Raw genomic sequence first — 25,045 nt, forward strand, 5'->3', positions numbered from 1 at the left:
CTTAACCATGCCATAGACATCAGTCAGAATTGCCTTAACTGAACCATAGATTATATGAATATATGATTAATATTTATATTATATGATATTATATTATGAAGATTATACCTACTTCCCTAGCAATGTTTCGCAGGTATTGCCTTCTGTTGCACATGATCAGATCGTTCACAGCTTCGGCAGTTTCATAGTTGGTTGCCTCTTTTTGGCCGCCCATGCCGTTCATCATCTCCAATGCTCTACCTGCCCCTCTTAAATTCACCAGCCCTTTTTCACAGTGCTATAGAAAGGGGACTCCTTCACTAATGTATCCATGAAGTGTTCATTGATTGCCTTGGGGGACATCTCTTTCTTACAGAAGTACTTCATGACGGGTCTGATTTCAACTTTCTCAATTTGGTCTAAATGACATACCCCTCTTCTGATCAAAGTGTGTTTTATGTTACTTAATCTGTGTAAAACCGCGTGTAACTCGGTCAGTAATCTTCAATAAGATATCGGTATCGACGTACTGTGTGTAAATGTCAGTGTAGCGGCTAGACGTATATCGGGCCGAGAACTTTTGGATCAATCCTCGTAGTGTATGTATAGATTTGTTGACTTAACGAGCAATATTGGCACTTGACTGGGCACTGGTCTGCCGCACTCTACCAACCAAGAATTTTCAGAAAGAACTATGTCAATGTGTTCATTAACGGCAATTTGAGCGCCGATCATTAATAATAGTATAAGCTTCAACCTTAGGTTGAACTCATGTTTTGAGTATTGCGGTTGTTGCATGATGACAAGTACAAGGAAAGAACGAAAAAAATTCTTTAAAACAACATCAACGTAATGTGCCTACAACCATAGTCCCCATATTTGAAAATGATATTGAACTTCCTCGCACAATACAGTGCAACAGATAATCACCGAGGGATATGTGAAGATTATCCAAGGGTAAATAAATCTACCTAAAAATATGACAATGGTTACGTCTCATAATTGCGACGTCGCAATTTCCTACGCAGTCAATCCCCCTTGTCAGTCTTTGATTTGATAAGCTATAACGAACGCAGGTATGAAAAGTTAAAAATAAAACGGAAAGAAAAAATGACGTTAGATTTTCTATGTAATGTTCGATATTTACATTTGAATTTTGATGTTACGTCATACGACTTTCATCACCATGTAACGTCTGTGAAGCAGTGAAAAGGAAAAGTTTCGCGACGGCACTGTACACTGTAAGGTAGTGATCAATGGCCGGGTAGAAATACGATACTTGGGAATAAATGTCAATGATATAACCATTAAATGCGCAGCATGATAAGACTAATATCAACGCACATATGCGACCATTCATACAGTCGCACTTATACAATTTGCTTGATATATAGTGAAATTAACCACAAAACAATATAACCCAAGTTCAATTTTTATTTTGAAATAAATGCTAGAATATATCTATCTAATCTATCTATCTATCTATCTATCTAGGTCAAATTTTCTACATGCATTATATTGTAAATATATGAACCATTGTAAGCGCAATATGAACATTGTTACGCGCAACATTCAGACATCTGTTTCCAAGGGCAATATCACAGTAACAGTTAAGATGATTTTAGGGAACATATGTAATGCCTATTGAATGATCTTGAGACAAAACATTTGTAACGGATGTATTTTGGATTTGAGTGCGTAGTCAAATATTTGACAAAAGTCGTCCAGATGTTTGTTTTTAGTCACTTAGATCTACCGTCTTCGTGATTTTATTACTGAGCATCTGTTCTCCATATCGTGCGATATTAAACAACAAACAACTTAAAAACAACATTTTTTTCCTTAATAATTTTCATATGAAATATTGAAAAGCGGGTGACCTAACATTACCCTTTATCAGTAAAACTGGACAAGTCGCCATATGAACCCCAACCACGTCATACGTGCGTATCTATACTATAACGTGAAGTCATCTAAATATATTTTTCACTGAATTACACATTTTTTGCCACGCCAAACATAATTGATTTGAATCGTATAAAATATAACGTGACGACATGGCCGAGTGATTAATGCGTCAGACTAGTACTATAATAATTTCCGAACGCGTGGGTTCCAATCCCGTTAAGAGCAAACTCTTGTCTCACTGAGCAAGAAACTTCCCATGACATAATGGCTGGTTCAAGGAACGGGTTCAAAAGTTTCTCGTATCTCGTCTCTGTTAGCCTATAACCCCAGACATTACCATGAATATTTTATCTCAAAATTTACATCACTTTCATTTGACTAATTACCTCGATAACGTCCATAATTCAAAATCACAACAATGTCAATCATAGAACAATTGTTTAATGATCATGAACTTATAATTTCATATTCATAAGCCTTCAATATCTAAATATTCAAATGAACGAAAATATGTATTTCATTGTTTTATAATAGTTGAAAAGAAATGTCAGAATGGTATGCTATTATTTTAATCGTTAATTACAAAATGATGAATACAGTTATAAAGATTTGTTCTATTTTCAAATAAGCAACATTAATTAGAATGTTCGTATGCAAATCAGATGGGAATTATGTCAAACATGCAGAAATAACTGCTATTGTATTAGTGTTCCGATTACACAAGCAATTTTATTATGTTTATCAGTACATGTGTACTTAACTGCGTATTGGTTGTTTTGCTTCATATACATGTATATTCATCGATTTTGCCCATACATATGAAACATTTCAATAAATGGTCATGCTGTTACAGTGCATGTAACCTGGCATCATAAAGTATAAGTGTCGTTGATGTTGCCGTCTCTCTTCCTCGTTTGTAATAGCATTGCTGGACTTGTTACTGTTGTTGCTGATGTTCAAAGAATAATGCGCAAAATTCATCTTCAGACGATATAGATCATTCTTAAAGTTTAAACAAAGACAAAGCCAATTTGAAATTATTGAATCCACATCGCTTATAATTAGACAAAACTCAAAAAATATCCTTAGGCATGTTTGATACAAAATAATGTTCAGAATTATTTGTACAAAACAAATTTCACATTTCAAACTAAAATGCTCATTTGAAAAGTGTTCAAAAATATTTTATCTTTGATATTGAAAAAGGGAAAACATATTAACAATAGACCAGAATTACAGCAAATGAAGGGCGAGTTGAACATATTGAGTTATTTTTTTTTACTTTTTTGCACAAATTTGTTGTCTTAAGATATCACAATGCGCTTTTTAGATAATATTTTCCTTAGAACAGTACTTGTATTAGGAAAAATATACTGCTTGCTGAACATTAACAAAACAATAAGTGTCTTAATATAGGAACATATTTTGTCAAAATGTCAAAATCATAAAAAGAAAACATGAAAGTTGAAAATATTACATAGATTAACTGGGGCACTTAAAATTGAATGACAGAAAGGAACAATAAAGAAATATACTCAAAATCCAATTGAAAAATCGATAAATGCAATTATCATTCCAATTTGAATAAAACACGTTTAAATGCTTTTCATTTTTAGATAATATTGAACTATAAAAATATCGGACAAACGGAGTGAGCGGATAGTCATAAACCTCTTTTAAACTTAATAAAACTTCTAAACTTATTTAAGTCACGTTATGATGAACAACCTCAGCAGATTCCCTTAAACTTTATCTGAGCATCATTTGTATCTACATTATTGTAGTGTACGAAACTACAACAAGTTCATTGAAATAAATAATTGTTGCCTAAAGAGCAATTCAATAAATCGCTACCTAACAAAACTGTAAAAATAATTATCTTAAGTTTAGGGAGAGAAATACAAAAAAGAATGAATATACACACACGCGCTCAATACTCTCCCTTTATCCATCTTTGTCGGCATGACCTACAAAAAAGAACATTGAAGTGTTTAAGTGAAGAAAATGTCTAAGGTTGCAAAAGAATCAAAGAGGTGTTAAGTTATAAGAAAGCTTAACTTGTTATTGTATTAAATTGCATTGAATGTTTCTGGAGAATGTAATATTTCATATATGCGTAAGCTTAATTGTAGACGAAAGTAGGTCTGGTTCGTTAGACTTAAGTCTTATTATATATAAAGGTTTTATTGGTATTAACACGTACCTTTACAACAGTTTATAGATAATATTCAACATCATCAGTATACATACGGTGCTCAAAGCTATCTTGGATGATACCGCTGACGACGCTGTTGAAGAATAATGTGATATAGATGACTCTAAAATTCTATATCTATCTAGTTAGTTTAAGAAAGATGTGATGCACTTACGGCATAGATGGCCATACACAATTTGACACAATCATAAGGCAATGAACAGCGAAACATATTATTATATATACATGCAAAAAAGAACCCCTATACCATTTAAAAAAAATATATAATATGTATACCATTTCGTTGATTTGGTTCATTAAGAGTGATATAAAAATAAATTCCCCAAATTTGACTGAGACCTAATATCTTTGCATCTGAACATTAACCTCAGTGTATAAATAGCAGAAAACGGTTTCTAATTTCAGTAAAAGCTAAAAAATATCGTCCGCCCAAAGTGCAAGTAGTCGTATGAATTTAATCATTTGAGTTTAAGCAAAAATTCATGGAAAATAGAAAAAGGATATTTCATAAAAATTTCCACTAGGTTCATTTTGAATCGAAATGTATTGAGTGGTTCATCATTTACAGAAATGAATTATAATAATTATTTTTGTGAAGCTATCATCAAATATTGAAATATATATAATCAAATATTTCGCACACAATCCACTTGAAGCAACAAATCCGTCTTTACATTTGCAAGGACTTCAAACTTTATCACAGTTAGCATTTAAACCACAATCCGTAATTGTTGAACAGTTTTGACCGGCCGCTAAATGGAATTTAAGATACAAGTGTTAATTGATAATAAAAACATTTAAAACTAGATGTAGTGAAATCTTTTTCTATTCAGTGACATACTTTTAAAAACTCGTTTATAAATTATTTCAAATTGTTAAAGGATTGAATAAGCTTCATTTAACAAAGTTGTTCAATTCAAGCATTCATAGTGATTGTATTCCTGTCTGATAATGTGTATTAAAAGCTTGGTAAGACATTTCCAATATGCTTTCATTTAAATTCAAAGATATTCCAAAGTTTTAATATCATGTAATGAAAAACAATTTAGGATTACGGACGCTTGTTCTTGGTTATAATGTTTCTTACATGGACGTTCATTTTTGCTCAACTTTTATTGAAAAGTATTTTACGTTTTGATAAATACAATGTAATCGAGGTTCAGAAAAGTATGATTAACTCTGTTTACGCATTGGAATTTTTATCACTCGAGTTAAAGAAAATGCTGAGCAAAATGATTTTAAGTGATGAAAGTAAGATTTACATGGTTCTGCCGAATATTACCAATTATGAAGTAAATATAAAGATAAATGACAAAATTCACTCTCCAATTTTACAAAATAATCTGAAATATTTTCAATTTTGACATACATGTATTTTATGATTAAAACTATATATGATAATAAAACCTTTGGGACAAACTCCATTTTCCTCAACATAAGTTGCCTTGCAAGAGCATTTGTTTTTTAGACAATCCGCATTGGCGGGTCATTGCAATCTGATGTTGTGCTATATGAAGTACCAAGAACTGAAATGAGTATTTTAATACCAAGAGGGTATACTCAAAATTGTTTGACAGGACAAGCTTCATAGTTTTGCTACATTTGGTCAAATTTTTGTTAATTCAGCTGATATTTCTTTTAGTGGATTATTTTAAAATCATAAAATAAATAAAGATTAGTTTATGCAATGTTTATAGCCTACAGATATACAAAAGAAACATGCAAATATCCATTTTTTTAAAAATGAGTTCATTTAATATATCATTGAATACGAAAAAGGTTTTTGATCAAACGTAAATACTTTTCAAGCATGTGTCATCTTTGTTCTTGTAACCTGATTTACATCTACACTTTTTGAAATGCACTTGGAGTTCTTTAGTGTGCATACAGTCGATTCAGTTGTATCATTACAAGGTTTGTCGATAACTGAAGAAAAAACAGTGGCTTATATCATTTTAATGTATAGAAACGAAACAAACTTTACCATGAAGAAATATTATGTCTTTTAATATTTTGTCTATTTGAACCAAGCATCGTTTACAAAATCACAGGTTAAAAAATAATGCAATTTAAGAAATCCAGTGCAAAATCAAATTTGCTTAAACCCTTCTACCTTATAAATATTGACATTTTGTCACTTCATTATTTCTCCAATGTAAACTTTTAAAACTTTCAGGAAAATTAACATCTGTTGATTTTTTCCTTGAAATATCATTGTTAATAGAATATTGTGTCACATTATATTAAAGACAACTGACACAGTTTGCATCTAAATGTATTTTAATAAATTTATGCTTGAAATTTTTAAGTTAGATCGTGTTTTAACAGAATTAAATGATAGTAAAAAATACTCTTGGGGGTGCATTTCCCTTCCACGTCTTTAAAGCTGGTATCACATTGACATGTATTTGATGGACACGAGGCATTTCCTGCACTCAAACAATTTGATGTGTGCGTGCAGTTGGAACCGAAAACTTGAATTATAAGGCATTCGAAATAGAACATTTAAAAATAGTTTGCTAGAACTGAAGAACAATCCGGTTGTATTCCCAAACTGAAATAAGTTCATTATATTTGTTTTAAAGAAGTTTCTATTTTATCCCTTTTAAATTATATGAAGTGTCCATATGTTTAGACTATAAATTTCATTTTACTATTTTATAAAAAATTGTTTTAAAGATATATCTTTGAAGTTTTTTCTATACCAGTCTACTAATAAAACCTTGATTCGAATTAAAAGGAATATCGGTATATGCAGGGAGCGTCACATTATCCTTAAGATCCTTAAAGATCGTTTAGCACGACGTTATTGTTGTGTTTGTGGTATTTTAGTTATATCTATTCGGCATCTTTCTTGTCGGGTTGTTCCAGTATTCCTTACTTGAATGCTTTTGAATCACCCTTAAGATATGAGGCCTGCTTTTTAAATTTGTCTTTTGACGTTACATCTGTGATATGCAGGCTTCATAACCTTAGATCCCCTTTCAAAATTCCATGTAAATTAATTCCGCCCATTGTTTTCTCCTTTAAGGCACACGCATTTTTTTACTTGGGACCATATGCCGCTTTTCATGGAATGGCACTAACGTGTCACATTGAAGGTTCCATGATAACCGCCATATGAACACATCTGCGGATGTTTCAAAATTCTAAATTTTACCAGTTCATGTTAAATGTTGAATTCTGCTTAAGCCGGTACTAGGGGGCGTGGACGGTAGTTTGCACTTGACAGTACCGTCCATGAACAGGCTCAATCAAACCGAGCCTGCAAAAATTTCAATTTTGCCGTGTTGGGCTTTCTTTAGGGATTCTTATTTCACTCTATTTTATCGCCACATCAGCGTTGTTTGTGCCGTGTGGAGGCTGTAAAAAGTTGCCCCGTACATTCAGTCAGGGATGTTATATTTTCGATCCTTAAAGATCGTTCAGCACGACATTATTGTGCTTGTGGTATTTTAGTTCTATCTATTCGGCATCTTTCTTGTTGGGTGGTTCCAGTATTCTCTCCGATCACTGTGCTGTCCACGTAGTCATTAATGAGAAGAAAGAAAACATTACCAGTAAATCTGTACAATTTAGAAACTGGAAAAGCATATCCCATTCTGAATTCTCTGATGATTTGACGAAGATTTCAGTTGATAGTGAAGATGTCAATACTTTTGTAAACTTGTTTGAATCATAAATCCAATCTGTTATCGACAAACATGCTCCAACAAAGAAACAAATAAGGATATGCAGAACTCAAAAACCTTCGTTCAATGAGTCAATATTTAAATCTAAGCGTATTGTCCGGAAAAAAGAGAGAATTTGGAGAAAGTACAAAGAGCCAGAACAGTTCAAGAAATTTCAGAATCAAGAAAAATGTCAAAACCTACTATTTTAGAGATTTTTACGCATTGTTTTAAGATTGTGATTGGGCTGTAAACTGATCGAGATGTGGAAATGTGTTTAAAATTTTACTGAAATAACCATTTATTTTTATTATCTTTTAAATTATTTTTTATTATTATTTTTTATAACTATTCTTTTTTTTAAGTTTTTAATACTTTATATTTTACACGGCTGATATCTTTAACTTATTTTTTGTAGTACATTTGTCATGCATATGTGATTTTTTATCTATATGTACATATACTTTTTTATCCTTTTGTAAAACGCCATTGAATATGTATATAGAAATAGGCGTTTAATTAAATAAAACAGTTTCAGTTTCAGTTTCCTCACTTGAATACTGTTGAATCACCCTTAGGATATGAGGCCTGCTTTTTAAATTTGTCTTTTGACGTTATATCTGTGATATGCAGGCTTCATAACCTCAGAACCCCTTTCAAAATTCCATTTTATTTAGTTCCGCCCATTGTTTTCTCCTTTAGGGCACACGCATTTTTTAACTTGGGGATCATATGCCGCTTTTCATGGAATGGCACTAATGTGTCACACTGAAGGTTCCATGATAACTGCCATATGAACACATCTGCGGATGTTTCAAAATTCTAAATTTTACCAGTTCATGTTAAATGTTGAATTCTGCTTAAGCCGGTGATAAGGGCGTTGACGGTAGTTTGCACTTGACAGTACCGTCCATGAACAGGCTCAATCAAACCAAGCCTGCAACATTTTCAATTTTGTCGTGTTGGGCTTTCTTTAGGGATTCTTATTTCACTCTATTTTATGATACCAGGAGGTGTTAAGGGCAACTTAAGCTCAATTACCTCCTGATGAAGCCGCAGCTCCTGTGTATAGGTTAACAACAGCACCTATTACACAGGGCAACACACAGAGATATACAGGCTCCTTTATTAAAATACACAAACAGATAACAGCATGTTAAATGCATATATATAAAAAAATGTATCGAAATGAATCAATTGGTGGTATTCAAGATACAAAGCATATATTTTCCAAATAGAGATATTTCTTAAATTTTTAATATTTATTACTATTTTCGTTTCGCTATGTTTTTAAGCAATACTTTAAACAGTCAGAATAAAAAAAATTGTTCATTTAAGCTAATATCACATAAAACTATATGAGTTGTTGCCATGCTAAGTAACGAAATATTTTCATTATATGACGAAGTATTACGAGGGTTAAATTACTGCTGATCTTTCACTTGCATAGGACTGTTTTAAGTAGCAAATATTCCAGCCATTGCTTTCAATGCACACCAGTTGCTACTGTTAGAAACATATATTAGTTCATTTAAGAGGTACACATAATAATAGTAATAACGGTGGTACATTTTGAAATTTGCCATAATTGGAATATGTATGTATTTAAGTTACAATATAACCGCTTAACCAATCAAGGATATTGTGTGTTAATTATAATTAGATTAAATGCATAACCTGTACAGTCTTCCACATCTTTGTTATTGATATTAAATACAAAAAATACATCTTTTACATTATACATCGACAGATATAAGATAATCTTCTAAAAAGATACATGTATGCATGGCTCCAATATCAACCTACCCTTTCAATACCTTTCGTCATGCTCATTTTTTTCATAATAAATGTGATCATAAATTTCTACTTTTTTTCATTTGGACTGCTCGTCTAGATTTCGAGTTGTGCCGCAGAAATGATTTTAATTTAAATACGTCTTTCTCAAAGAGCGTTAAAATTTGAAACTGTCAATTATTTACTTAGCCAAACATTTTAAATCACAAATTCTTCAATGTATAATTTAGGGTATAAATGTAAGTATAAATGAAAATGGAGTTGAAGTATTTTTTTTTAATTGTACCAACAGCACCGTTTCATGTAAAAGCATTTGAATGTTGATTTTAAAATCTGAAATGCATGCTTCCTCTCTGTAAAGTTAAATCATTTCACTTTTTTGCGTTCTGCAACTAATTGTTTGAACAAAGTGTTTGATCAGCACGTGTCAGATTAAATAATCAATAACACAGTAACTGTCTCATGAACGTCTGTTTCATGAATTACATTAAGTTTGACAAATAATGGTCGATTTTACAAGATTGATAAAGTAAACTAGTTACGTTTTGTGTGATAATGTTCCATAAGAATTATATTTTGCAAACTGTATAGTTTAAAGTAAAGAAAATGTATTGTTTTTATTGTTTTTATTATTAACAATTATGAATTTCGATAAAATCAAGCCATAATTTTGATCAGGTGATACAAACTACAGCGCTCTCTCATTGCCTTCACTTTATGCCACTGGCCTCTTTCACTATGTGAAAGCATTTCAATTTATTATCAAACCAAGATTGTGATTGACATACGGTATACTCTTAAAAAGCAATTGACTATATGATCACCCTTCAGGAAGCATAAAATTATTGCCTAATGACCATATGAAAAATACTCGACGCCTTTAACGAAGGCATGGCAACAAAAAATACACATATAAGGTTCAGACATAGCAAAACAGTTGCAATTCAGTTTCGTTAAAGGGGACTTTAAGAAGAACTGTCCATCTTTGGGTATTGTACTTAGTCAGTCAGATGCTTTTAAGAGAGACAAGCATTTGTCCAACAATAGAAGGTTAAAATAGCTGGGACATAGCCTCAAATATTCTGAAATAAATTACAGGGCATTTTGATTACAACCACTAAGCTTCACTGAAACTTATTAATATGCCTTCTCCGAAACAAAAAAAAATTTCATTGGAATACTTGTACAAATTCTATTGAGAATCATGATAAATAGTTAGATAATCAACCATAATTATATACATATTCTTGCTTTGAAACATATAAATATTATCGTAAAAGTTAACACTTACTTGAAAGACTTCTGATAATTTTCTTTTAAAACCTTAAAAATTAACAATGCTACATTATTTATGTCTCTCTTGTAAAAAAATTAAATGTCCACATAAGTGGTAATTATTGCATAGTTTGAATACTTTATAATATGCATCTAAGTAATTTAAATCTACTATTACAAAAAAAAAATGAATGGACATTACACATGACTTGTGTAACTTTGCCTCAGACGTTTTGATTATGTATTTACATGTGTGCATGGTACTGTGTTAAATGAAATAATCACTTACATGTTAACATTTATATCCTATGATGAAATAGAAATAACAGAATTGTCACTTATTCGAACATGTCTTACCATGATTGTTGTTCAGTGTATAAATTAAATCTGCCGTCCTTCAACTGACACTGACAATGCGCTAGAATTTATATGATTTTCTTATCTTTTCTGTCACGTCACATGCCAGTCAATTGGCAACCGTCCTTCTATTTACAATTAATACATTTGTCTGAACCTGTTTTAGCTGGGTTGCATTTTGTCTGTGTTGCAATGAACTGACTGATCTTGAAGAAAGGTCAGAAAATATTGTCAGAAATTGGTCACTTCGGTTTATCTTCCCTTTCACTCCCGAAAGTTAAGTGACGAGCACATCCATGAACATTTAAGCAATATATTTGACCGAAGACATTAATAAAAATGTATTTGTAATAGAAAAAACATCTAAACACGAGGCTATCTTATTTGTACGAGGGGACGTATTCCCCGAGTTTAAATCACATTGCCGAGTTTTGTTGTTCTCTATCATAGGCAAAACTGAAAATATTTCCCCTGTCATCAAAATATGTAAACCCCAGAACAATACAACCAATGTACGAGCATATGGATTAGTTTATCTTTATCTTTTTTACGTCACAATAAGAAATCCCTAGCAAAAATGTATTCAGTAAACGAGCATGCTCAATTTTTCGACAGACAGTTCTGTAACTGGACTGCTAGTAACCGCACTCCAACTAACGCACTGTACATATATGGGTGTACGATCAACAAATATTTTAATGAATCTCCAAACTATGATACAAGTATAAGATTTATGTTATTTTGTATCTCGATAAGTTATTGTATTACATTATTGTATTATTGAAAATTGATGATAAATATATTAAGCTATAGTGAGTAATGTGTTGTTAAAAATATGTTTTATATCAACAATGCTAAGAAAATGGAAGGCTGTCTAGAATAGTTTTATCATCAAAATCCAAGTATAATCTTATCTGTCTATCCAGCATACAATGACCAATTTGTTCGTTATAACACACACAGGAGGGCAACGTCACGTAAGGACTGACTCGAATAGAAAAACCTGTTATAAAGACAGTTATCTTTGCAGAGCCACTCATAACGATGCTATTAAAAGCGATACGATGATTTTTTAGATATTGTTCTCAAATAAACTTACTGTTACCAAACAACGCACTCCATATTTTGGAAACATCTTCTGTTTATCTTAGAAAATGTTTTAATACCTTGTAATGTTTGATGATTATATAATGACAAAGAACATTGATAACGTCCTTTCGGATAAAAATAAAACAGACATGCTTATTTGAGCAACTGTTTAATGATCATATAAAAACATGTTTGATATCAAATGGCCTGCAACATTTAATGTTTCTAATAACCAAACAATATATAATATGGTGTTGATGCACGCAAGTCCAATAAAAGGGTTCATAATTGTTCACATTTACCATCATACCAATCATTGATAATACCTTAAACATGATCATACTTTCAAATGACCAACATGCTTTAAAATGTTCATATGCCAATCGGATGGGAATAAAACCTAATATGCGGACACTGATACAATTATATTAGTTTAGATGATGGATTGATTAATAATGAATAGACATTTTCTCATTCATTTGTGACATGTTTATTCATTGTTGATTCAACTCATATATTGTAAGATATTTTTTGCCATTACCTACAACACTAATGTATGGTAAAATGTTTATATCATATTGCTGTTGTTGTTGTTGTTTTTTATTGATGTCTATTATGAAGTTTATCTTGTTGTTGTAGTATGATATAGCTTGTACGGGGTGTTCCTCTTTCCTTCGATTTTTTTCTAACAAAACATTTTTAGTGAAGTTGTATTAAACAAGACGTAAACGTTTCTAAACTGTTTCTAACACTGTCAAATTTTTTGCGTAAACCGATCTTTACACTTTATTTCTAATGATGTAAAATGATAAAGCCATTCCGTGATAAAGAAATAATTCAGCATATAACTAGGCAAAACTCTAAAAACCATCTTCAGGCATGTTATATACAAAATAAATGCTAGAATTATTTGTAATAACAAATTCACATTTTAAAGGATGATGTTCATTTGAAAATTAAAACAATTGTTCAATATGGTTTATAATAACAAAGTGTAAATGTGCCCAAACGCTACATAAGATTAAAAAAATCACAGATAAAAATCACAGAAAAATTAATTGTTAGTTAAATATATTTGAAAAAGAAGATCAACACATCATATAAATAATCATTACGAAAACAAAAAAGAAAAACAAAATAAGGCAGGAAAGAGTAAGTAGAAGATGACCATATCACTACACTATATTGTACGAGGGTTGTAAGATCAATTGTATCTCCTCTCTGCAAGAATCTGGAAAATTAAAACGCAGTAGTGGTTGTTGATACATACATTTATCTTCAGAAGTAAACTGTTTAGCTACAACAATTAAATTGAAATAAACTCGTGTACAATATCGTGCAAAAGAACAATTCAAGATGTTTGATCACTTGACGTCGCTTATTTTTTCAAGTAATATAACTATATATTTATGTTGTATTACCTAATAATGTACATATGCCATATGACATGTGGGTATAAAAGTGTATGTCAAAAAAGATTAGATTAACTAATCTTAAAGGGTAAAGTAGTGTGACTATAACAATTTTTGAACTAATATGCAATCTTTTATCCTTTATTACGGTGAATTCCACAATAATACAAAACGTGGTATTCAGCATCAAATGTTCTTCACGAATTCGCGTGACCTAACCACTTGGTATATGGCATAATTCATAAGAAACATTACTGCCTTACGTTATGGGTAATAACCTCTTTATTTCTTTTTGTCAGATTTAATTTAAAACCGTCAAAGTTAAAATAATACAATATAGTACAAAAGTTCAAGAACTGTCAGTTTCTTCGAATACACGGACAAACTTCATATCAGAAAAATAAGAATTACCAATAGGCGGGGACAGTTTTTCGCTAAACGATCGCTTATTTCAAACATAATTATCAAATAATCTAAAATTTAATTAACACAGCTATTTTCTCTCCAAATCGAGGCATAAATGATACACGGCGTCACATTCAAATAACGTCGTAAACCACTAAATATGGCAACAGTAAACGTTTATTGTATCACACAGAGGAATAATTTGACATTTAATTTCTATATCTGCATCAAGTGAACACAAATGTTTCTGTATTTAATCTCTCACACACTTTTATACCACCTACAATAAAAATGAAGATTTTAGACCAATTTTGCAAATAATTAAATGTAACTTAAAAATTGTTAATACTGAAATAAATAAATGTATAATTAATACTAGAAAAAAGTGTCAATGTCTTTAGAAAATATTATCTTGATATATGAATATTTAAGAAACATATAAACAATCTTACTTTAGAACGCTTTCAGTATGACATTTAAAAACATCAGAATGCCAAAAGTACTCAAAGTAATCTTTATTGTCACTGCGGATGATGCTGTAAAAAAGTTATATTACAACAAATATTACTTTTTGTATTGATAATGGAATGTACTCAAGTTTTAATATTACATAAATTTTGGGGTACAGTCGCATTTGATCATATTAACATAATATTTTACGTACCCTTCTTTTTGAATAATCAGCGAAATAGTAAGGTATAATCCCAAACTAGCCAATTTCACTTACAGGAAATTTCACTTTCTTATGAGAAAAGTACATCTGAACTTCGTGTTGCTTTTCTATAACAATTTAAAGTGTGCTTGAATAAAAATATGTTTTAATTTATATAGCAATGGAGTACGTCTATGCTATCTTTAAATGATCTGATACTTGACTTTCACCATATTTAAAACGTTTGTAAAATATATTGCTTACGTTTTGCACACAATCCGCTTGTATCAACGAATCCCGCTTTGCATTTGCAAGTTTTGACCGTTGTATCGCAGTCAGCATTTGATACACAGTCCGTGGCTGCTATGCACGTTTGACCCAAAGCTAAGAAAGAACGTTTAAAAAGGTATGAAATATGCAGTAAAATACAGCATATTGTCGGGATTTTATAATTGAAGCTTTTGACGGTTCTTATTTGTGTAGTTGAATACAAATATGGGGCTTCATTTCGTTGACGTCGGTATCGAGAAAATGCGAGATCATTTGGCTCCACTTTCCTCGTTATTTTACCGTAAATCTGGCAGTAAAAAGAGCACTTTATCTTGTCAAAGGCAAATAAGTTATACCTGAAGCCTTGTTTTAGTTGTTAACTTTGTTTTTTTGTTTTTTTCGGCCGAAGGCCTTCTGATATCACCTCGACTTCCGCTAAAACTAACAGTAAAGAAATGAATATAGGCAGAATTTTCATTGGTCATTTTAACACATATAGTCTGTTCGATTGATACTTTAGAAGAGCTCCCGTTATAGGTAGATTTATGTTCAATTGCGCGATGGCAAGAAGTGTTGGAAAAAGATATTAAGTCAGATTGAATATAAAAACACAATAATGATATTTTCTAGATGTTTCTAACAGCTTTTCAGATATGAACCTACATATGACAGATCGCCTTTTTGATACTTTTGCGTTCGATTGGGTTTCTCTTCTAAGCTGTTCTAGTCATTATATTTTCTTCTCGAATCGGGCATAAGACGATTGAAACCAACTTTCGACTAATTTACAGTTGCAAAATTCTCCGTGGAATTAGTGTACAGTATCTACTAAATGTTTCATTATAAATTCCTATTCAAATCAAAATCCACTTTGATTAAAATCAAATAATGTAAGTTATATTGTTTAAATCTATGATGACAATTAATGTGGAAAAACATTGCGGGTAAAAATGAAATAAAATAAAACTATTGAGGACGAATTGAATGTTCTGTTTGCGGTTAGCATGGTTAGTTTAAGCTTATCCTATGTAAGTTAACAAGTTTGACTTCGGCCGAGTATCTTTTTAAAGATACTTCTTGTTTAAAATGAACTTCCTTTGATACAGATATTTGTAACAAAATGCAAAATGTTCATAAAGTACAGTTATACAAACTTATTTAATATTCATTTACGATTTTTTATTATAAATGTGTAAGTGTATTTATTGTGTATATGTTTATATACGATTTACCCTGAATAAAATTAACCAATCAATCATATTTGAAGCAATAAATTTCTTCATCATACAACAAAGTACAAACCATTAGGGCACATCCCATCTTCTTCTACATAGTTCGCAGGACAGAAACACTTGCCGGCTGTAGAACATCCAGAATTTTTCGTTGTACAAACAGTCGATGCGTTCGTTGAGCCACATGGAGTTCCAAGAACTAAATTGGTGATAATTATCATTAATGACTATTCACATTTATTCTATTAAAAGGCATTACAATCTGCTGATAAAATCATGTTTGTAATGTATAATAGTAATGCCATATGCATTAATTATTTATGTTAAGCATTTATCAAATGATACAAGTTGAAATGGACCAAACTAATTTTTATCAGACTGGTTTGATGTGAATTAAAATATATGTAAATAGCATGTGAATTGATTAATTTGAACTGAAGATGAATAAAACGTATGATATAGTGAAACATACAAAATGTTTTTTTGTTTTTTTTTTCAAAAAAAAAAATAATTATTATGATGTACGAAAAACGATTTCGCTCCTCATAAAATCATAATATATTCTTCGATTGTTACTCCATAATTAACCTGTCAAACACTGGTTCTTCTTGTTCGTGTAACCTGTTTCACATGCACATGCTGAAGAAGTACATACAGAGTGTTTCAGAGTGCACACAGTTGATTCAGTTGAACTGTTGCATGCTTTGCCAATAACTGAAAAAAGAAACCCGACGTCAATGATTTTATTGATTTTATTGGTATTCTAAGTATGATAATATGATTTGTGGTAGAACAATCAGTTGAACCAGTACAATTGTCATTTAATACTGAAATATAATGTCAAATGGTATTTATTAAGAGAAAATGATAGTACATTATCTTTGAATGGTTAAGTGGTCTATTTACACAATACGGCTCATCTAATTCTTCAAAACTTGCAACTGATTATGAGAGTATGTAAGTACTAATTGCGCCATAGTCTGTAAAGTAAATTTAAGCTAGAACCACTAGATGGCTTGTCAGATTTTAATGAACTTTAGTGCGATAGCTTGACTTAAATATTTCTTTTATTGTTCTGATTATTGTTTGACAGTTACATAATTTCAGATATATATTGATATGAAAGACAAAATTTAAGACACCTCGTAATGAACAAGAATTAAATATAAGTAACTAAACGTAACTGTAAATGTTGAACACGATAATTTTTTTTTAAAAAATAAACATTTGTTATAAATGCAAAAATAATGGGTATAACAATACACTATTTGACATAAAGGATGTTTTTTATGTAACATATTTTTATTTATTTTGTTGTTGTTGTTGTTGTTGTTGGATATCAGGTCGCACTATTTGTACAATGGTCATACGGCGAATGTCCTGCTTTACTGGTTGAAAATGTCAGGTGCCCTTCCTTGCATTATCTCAGCAAATATTTGCGAAGATGGGGTAGGGCGGGGGCGTGCATATTTCAAAACAACGCGCTATTAACTACTACGTATGTGTATGTAGACGCATATAAATGTGCACATGCTGAAAATTAACATGGTTGACAACACCTTAATACGTGATAAATAATACGAGTCACTTCATAGTTGAAATGTGCGCACGTAATACTCAACAAATATGCAAGTAATACTTATAAGTACACAAGCTATAGTCAACACGAACAAGCATGCTAGCTTCTAGTTGAGCTCGAAATATTCTAATTGATGCTTTCTTTAGACGTGCGCAACAAACTAATGAAATACATACGTATACCAAGTGACCAATCAAGCGTACCTTACAACAATTTGATTCAAATGTTTAGATGACTTCTAACGCCTTGGTTAAGCAGATTTAAATCATTACATCACTAAAACATTCATTTGATACAATTCGGTAACAAGGTAAGTTATTGTTATAAAGGTTTTGCAGTGAACAATTTTGTATATCAATTTGAATATTACCTGGTGTAACTGCATCGCACTGATTAAAGTCCACAATAACAACTATAACACAAACCAACAAACACAGATATGCAGATTCCTATAAAAAGATAAATACACAAATATTACGACGTACTTGTTTTATCAAAGTAAGTTTTGAGTTATTACTAAGTCAGAACAGGGTGTTATTTATTAATTCATGTCAAACATGTAATACAAGCGAAATTTGTCACTGATAATTTTTGAAAAACAATTTAAATCGGATCAACAGCCGAGGTAAGGTTTTTGACATGCACGGAATAAAAATAAAATATAATCGCAGCCTGTAGACGTTTATAAATTACTTGTAATAAATACTTAAAACGAAAACAAAATATTAGTCAGGAGTTTGCCAGTAATTAAGTGTAAAAACTTTCTCTACATATATATTTGTGTTTCAGGCCGTAATCTTTTTCGAGCAACCGGTTCTATACTGCTTTCATTTAACGTATTCAATTGCCTTTTTTTCTATCAACTCAGATGGATAAATTATTGCACAAAGCGTAGCCACTTTTACCACAATAAACTTAATAAATACAATTTTTTAACTTTTACCGAGAACCAAGTAAAGCAGAGATAAAAAGAATTCCTACATTAAGTCCAAAACGGCCAAACTGAAAATGTTGCAGGCTCAATTTACCTGTTTACCTGTTTGATAACAAAACTAATCAATATTGTAAATATAATAAAAGTAACTAGTAATATAATCATACAACTTAAAACCGTTTTTGATTTTACAAAAAAGAAATCAATATTTAGGCTGTAGGATAACTTTAATAAACAGGTGTAACCTTTACAAACATATTAAGTAAATTGAGTTTAAAATATCGAGGTGCTCCAGGTCGCTTGCAAAAGATACTCTGTATTTAAAGGACTGTACGGCGCTTAATATAATCCTTTTAATCGCCTCGAGACGCTTATACGTGTTAAAAGAGAAATATGATGTCGGTGTAAAAGGGTAAAAAGACAAATAAAAATCATTCTTTTCCTGTATTCCCTGTTAATTTCATAAAAAAAAGCCGAGGGAAATAAACGGAAAAAATTGTTTATTCAAAATCTAATTTCTCGAGAGCGAAGCGTTGTTCAATCCCACTATTAAACACTATTGAATTCAGCAGACACAATTCAACTACTTTAATCATTTAATGTCTAAATATTATGCTTGTTTGAAATAAATGGTCATCTTTCGAATTGTTAGATAATTTTAAATATTGACAGAATAACAAAAATAAGATATAGAATTATTTGATGTTCCAAATAAATATTAAAATGTTTTATCAATAACAATTTATAAAAAAAATATCAATCGACCAAACAAAAATGTAGCTATTGCTAATAAAAGAAATTATTTTCAAAGAAATTATTTTGTTCTAATGATTAAAAAGTGAACCAGTTTTATATCATACCATGGTACTCGTATTTAATTATTTATGATATATCAGCTGCAACTGACAAGTTTACACAATAAAGAAGCTTTAACATTTAATAAGATATTTCAAAGAAGGTTTAATTTTGACAACAACCACTATTGCAATATTGGTATGTCTAAAGTCATATTAACTTAGCTCTGTTTAGTTATATTTGTTTGTTTCTAATGCAACAATATTATTCTATTTAAGTTCGCGCAAAATGTTTAAAAAAGAAAACCTATCAATATATTTGTTATATTGAAACGTAACTAGTATACGAACATATGCAAGCACTGAGATTTGTAATAAAAGTGGATTTTTGTACAATGGACACATTTTCAATAATTTCAAAAATTAATAAAAACAATAGAAATTTGTCATTTTGAATGTATAGCAAACCTTTCATAATGAACCTATTCACTTTAAATGCCTTCATTTTTAGAAACCTATTAATAAACTTCTCGACAATTTATTTTAAATAATATATCACAATCTCAAATTATCTATTCTAGAGAAAAAAGACATGTAGATCAATTAAAAAATCTTCTACTGAATCTAATAGCTGATAGGCGATGCTAGAACTTGGTGTTCTATCAACCTTGATATTTGCTAATGATATTAAGAAACTTCTAGATATCTAAAGGAAAAAAAAATATCCTTATATTAATATAGAAATAACGGAATTGTATATTATGCAAAACAATTCTTACCATGGTTGTTGTTCAATGTATACATTCAATCCGCCCTTCTCTACAGACGCTGACAGTTCGCTAGAATTTATATGATTTTCTTATCTTTCGAGTCACGTGATATGTCCGTTTGTCGACAACCGTCCTTATGTTTGCGATAAACACTTTTGTCTGTACTTGTTTTAGCTGAGTTGCAATTTGCCTTTAATCAATGTTCTTTTTGCAATAAATGTTCTAAAGGTCATAGGTGTTTACATAAAAAAGAACACTCGTAAGACATTCTTCCTGTTTTAGAATGAAAGGTTTTGTGTTTTATGTCACAAACCATGTAGGAACAAATCATATTTTATCTCATACAGATAACAAAATCATTTAACTACATGTACTTAAAAATGGTGTCTCTTCGTACATAAGTAGAACATCAACTAACCAATGAATGATATACTGTGGAAATTGTAATTAGATTTAATTCACCTTCAGTCTTCTTCAGATTGAAATTTTCTGATCATAAAATAAGATACATCATATTCAAGCTTTGCATGTAACAAATATCGTCAATGTGTCAATTTTAATTTTGGCACTTCACAATATATACGTATTGATATTTTATTCATTTCTGCGTTCTAATTGTTTGGAGACATTTCTATTGAAAATGAGCTTAATCATATACCTATGAATGCACAGTGTATACCTGGAGTTCAGGTACTTGCAGTGCATATGCCGGGGCATACTACATTTTGTCTGAGATTTACTTTTTATCAGAGGGCATAGGATCATAATATTCAGATACTCTTACATTGGTAACACCTGTTCTAGTGTTCCATATTATGACGAAAAAGAAAGTTTTTTTTTATTGTTGCCTATGATACAAAAAGGAAAGAAAATCAAAATACTCGATAATCTTACGCCCAACGTACAAATCTGATAATATTTTGTTTCGATGCTCTTGTTTTAGCGTAATACACACCTGTCAAAGGCTTGAAACCGAATGAAGTTGAGTATTTTTAATACGTTAGCACTGAATGAACACTTATTCACTACCATTATATTGTAAAATAAATTTCTGAAAGTTTGGTACAATTTTAAACAGCGCCATTTATTGTGTCACAAAAACATTTTGAATAACATATAATGAAGCATATAAATTTGAAAATTAATGCGACAAAAAAAGAGGGGGAAAAAACAATTAACTTGAAATGAAGTGCTTTTAACAAATCGTTCCGACATTTCTGCTTTGAGTAGAGACATCTAAGTGTTGATAAGAAAATTTTAATATAGACTGCTTTTGATTGAGTCAAGTTTTAAATATTTTGTTTTCCACCACCTTTTTTCATTTTATGTATTATTTCTTATTATGTTTTTTTTTTTTTTTTTTTTTTTTGCAAGTGACATTGTTTGATCTTAGATTTGCTCAGTAAAAATCAGATAAAATTACGAATTAATATCTGTTTCAGCGGTGTTTATTTGCTATGTCACACCGGTTTGTCATTATGATGCAAAAATAAAATCAGCCTTCATGGAAAATTCCTACGCATCAAACACCCAGTTAATAAACACCGTTGAAATCGATATTATTTCGATTCGAACAGGACAAAAAAGGGAGATCACGAACGCTTTTTATTCAAGCGGATTTTACTTCCGCTGCCGGTTTTCATATAACACTGTTCCTTTTCGCACCAGACTAGCGCTAAGGCATATAACAAAATTAAACAAAAGAAATAATAAGAAAATTCACATTATTAATGCCCTGTCACACTAGACTGCGCTTTCACTGCGTTTGCAAGGCGATGTTAAAATAAAAAAGCACAGCGAGATTGCAATAACAAAGTGAAATTTGTGGTAACATGTAGACTTCACGGCGTCTTCACGGTGTCATCACGGCGATCATGCCGATGCGTCGCAACTTCCAAGGCGTTTAATTTGGCAATTTCTGTGTTTGCACTGAGCTCCTACTGAGCAATTTGCGCTTCCACTACGTTTTTACGGCGCTGTTGCGGCGTGCACACTGCGCTGAAAGCGTTAAGCTCCGTACAAGAAGTATAAGCACTCGTACGATTGCCATGGATAACCACTGCGTTCTTCTGATGTTCCTTTTGCGCTTTCATGGCGCTCCTGCTGCGTTTTATGAGATGCTACTGAGTTGCCATAGCGTCCTCACTGATATCCAACTGCGTTTTTATCAGAACACCAAGTTTGTTTTGAGCATGCTAAAAATGCGCGCCGCCGGTCGGCATTTTATGCGATGCCACTACGATGCTGTGGCGATGCTATGGCGATGTTTGCGATCTTACTGCGCTCATCTCGGCTTTCTGAATTTTTATTTCGACGCTGTGAGAACGCCGCCCTAGTGTGACAGGGGTTACATTCAAGACTTATTTTATCGAGTTTGCAGCAATTTAAATCAAACTGTCACACTGAAATGTATTGTGTTTACATCAGTGCTCGATTTATCATTCTTCAAACCCAACCCATGGCAGTTTAAAATGACGCTCTGGAGCCTCTATGAATGAATTACATACTAACGATGACGTCATTAAGCTGCTGACGAATTTGTGTTCATGATGTGCACTTCAGCATCATATTATAAAAACATTATAAATACGGAAAATATCAATATAAATTGGATGTGATTATAGCCTTAAAAAGGCTATGTAATTATCATATTCCAGGGAAAAGAGAAAAAAGACCACTAATAGTATCATCCTATGATATATGAATAGACAAAACAGCAGTTGAAACATATGTGTAAAAACTAGTTTACACTCCATTGACATTGACCTTAACTTATATGAATCCTTACTACACTGCCTGTTCGTGCCTGAAATAATGCACGACATTGAGACCTTACTCAGCCAGTAGCCATATGGTCTATACTGGGTTGATGTAATGTAAAACCCAACCAAAAAACATACTCCTTACTACACACCCACATTTAGAAGACTACCCAATGTAAGTTTCTCTTGGTCAAGATCTTGATCCAAATGTTCTTTTTACAGACAGCATGTGTATACAAACAAAATGTTTACAAACAGGCAATGAATAAAACGTATAGGGTGGAAAAGATGCGCAGCCTGGCTGGGGCTTAAACCTGGGATGCAATGAATACCATTCTGCAGCTCTATCAACTGAGCTATAATATGTCCTCATATCTTCTCATCTAAGTATAAAACAGCTTATTCTCTGACATCCCTGCTGTATTTAAGTATCTTCACATATTTTTTCATGAGTACGGAGAAACTGTTCAGCTATATACCATGATGGCCAAATATCACAGAGTGAGAAAATGTACATTCTGATCGGATCAGATTCAAATCCGGGAACCTTAGAATTCCATATTACATTTCTTACCTCCCTCTCCCCTCCAACAATTAGAAAACAGTTCTAACCCCCTTCCCCCACAAAATCAGTTATATAGTGTTTGTTTTGTTCTGTTTATATGAAAGATACGTGGTCTTGTACTCATAAGGGAAATGACATTACACTTGCATATGGGAAAACCTATCGTCAAGTTACGACGGATTTTATACCTAATATTTTCTTATGATATTTTGTGAAAAGGACAATTTATCATAAGATTTCTCTTACGATAGAGATTTGTCGTAAGAATGTTTGTTAAAAAGATCTGCTGTCTTTTAGAAAAGCATTATGTAGTTGTAAATATTTTCACAAACCTTTACATATTAAGAAAATATCTTCAAAGTGTACATGGAACAAACAATACACATGACATATCAATATTTTTTGACATATTAATTGTACGTATAAATTGATACTTTTTCTAATTATTTAGATTTATTTCACTGTTTTTTTGTTTTCTTCTTTTTTTATATTTGAACAAATGCCGTTACATAAAGAGACTGCACGAATGATTGAAGTTTTTTTTTTCTAAACTGTGATAAAGTTTAAAACAATGTCATTTATTTTGTTGTACAAACATTTTAAATCTCAAACAAATCCTTCAATAAACAGTTAAGCGTATAATTTTGAATATTAATGCGACAAAAAAGATAAACTAACTTGAGATGAAGTACTTTTGCACCGCTTTGTATGGAAACACTTAAGTGTTGACTCCGTGGAAGCATGCAATTTCTGATTATTGCGATTTACATCTCTTTGTTTGAACCAAGGGTATGCTCATTAAGTGTCAGATAAATATTCCGTCAATAACACAGTAACTGTCTCGCTGGCATAGGAGGGGATTTTAATCTTAGCCAAGTAAACGTTTTATTAAGTTAACAATAGAAATGGAAACGTGTATTTCATTTTAGCTTTCCTTGACATGCACCTCAATAATTTCAAGAATACTGAAACAAACAACCTGCTTCACATTAAGTCACTGATGATTCACTATATCATTTTACTAAAATTCGCTAAAATATAGAGGAATATTAAATCACTAAAGAAGGTCCAAAACGGCAAAATTGATAATGTTGCAGTATAGGTTTTATTGAGCATGTCCATAGACAAGCACATATTGACGGTCGTAATGAATTTCTGTACTTATGTTAGGGCTAAGGAATTTAACTACAGTTTTAATGCTTTTTGATGGTAAATACTACTTTGCTGATACAATAAAATTGCAATAAAATATGCCATATATTAGACTTGTAAGACAAGAAACACAATTCTTTTATGTTAAGATGGTATTCTGATGAAGTAAAAAGAAAGTTTTGTACAATATCATTTAATCATTGTATCTAGAAACATTATTGACGATGTTT

At 31.3% G+C, this 25,045-nt stretch overlaps 1 protein-coding gene and 1 long non-coding RNA gene across 3 annotated transcripts; both read right to left on the reverse strand.

Moving 5' to 3' along the window:
- Positions 1 to 4,735: 4,735 nt before the first annotated feature.
- LOC132725825 (uncharacterized) lies at positions 4,736 to 6,613 on the reverse strand. The gene is made up of 4 exons (XR_009625115.1): positions 6,454 to 6,613; positions 5,904 to 6,028; positions 5,510 to 5,628; positions 4,736 to 4,854 (listed from the first exon to the last, which is right to left on the reverse strand). It is a non-coding gene; the product is annotated as an uncharacterized LOC132725825 (long non-coding RNA).
- A 6,871-nt stretch (positions 6,614 to 13,484) lies between these two features.
- On the reverse strand, positions 13,485 to 20,457 carry LOC132725824 (cell death abnormality protein 1-like). 2 transcript variants are annotated; one of them, XM_060711012.1, is made up of 7 exons: positions 20,346 to 20,457; positions 18,209 to 18,287; positions 16,848 to 16,973; positions 16,330 to 16,458; positions 15,022 to 15,141; positions 14,558 to 14,641; positions 13,485 to 14,385 (listed from the first exon to the last, which is right to left on the reverse strand). In XM_060711012.1, the coding sequence occupies exons 1-6, from the start codon at positions 20,346 to 20,348 to the stop codon at positions 14,559 to 14,561; spliced, it is 540 nt and encodes a 179-aa protein (XP_060566995.1). In that variant the 5' UTR covers positions 20,349 to 20,457; the 3' UTR covers positions 13,485 to 14,385; position 14,558. The 2 variants fall into 2 exon arrangements, with proteins under 2 accessions (XP_060566995.1, XP_060566994.1); XM_060711011.1 differs by having other exon boundaries at positions 13,485 to 13,519; positions 20,346 to 20,424.
- Positions 20,458 to 25,045: the final 4,588 nt, after the last annotated feature.

Source organism: Ruditapes philippinarum, unplaced genomic scaffold (assembly GCF_026571515.1).
Source record: "Ruditapes philippinarum isolate M1 unplaced genomic scaffold, ASM2657151v2 ctg8023_1_1_1_1, whole genome shotgun sequence".
Classification (NCBI taxonomy): Eukaryota; Metazoa; Mollusca; class Bivalvia; order Venerida; family Veneridae; genus Ruditapes; species Ruditapes philippinarum.

Coding starts and splice junctions, on each gene's coding strand:
- LOC132725824 (XM_060711012.1), bottom strand. Junction 16,459..16,847: donor GAAGAACCAGTGTTTGACAG/GTTAATTATGGA, acceptor TCACCAATTTAG/TTCTTGGAACTCCATGTGGC. Junction 14,642..15,021: donor AAGCGGATTGTGTGCAAAAC/GTAAGCAATATA, acceptor ACTTTTTTACAG/CATCATCCGCAGTGACAATA.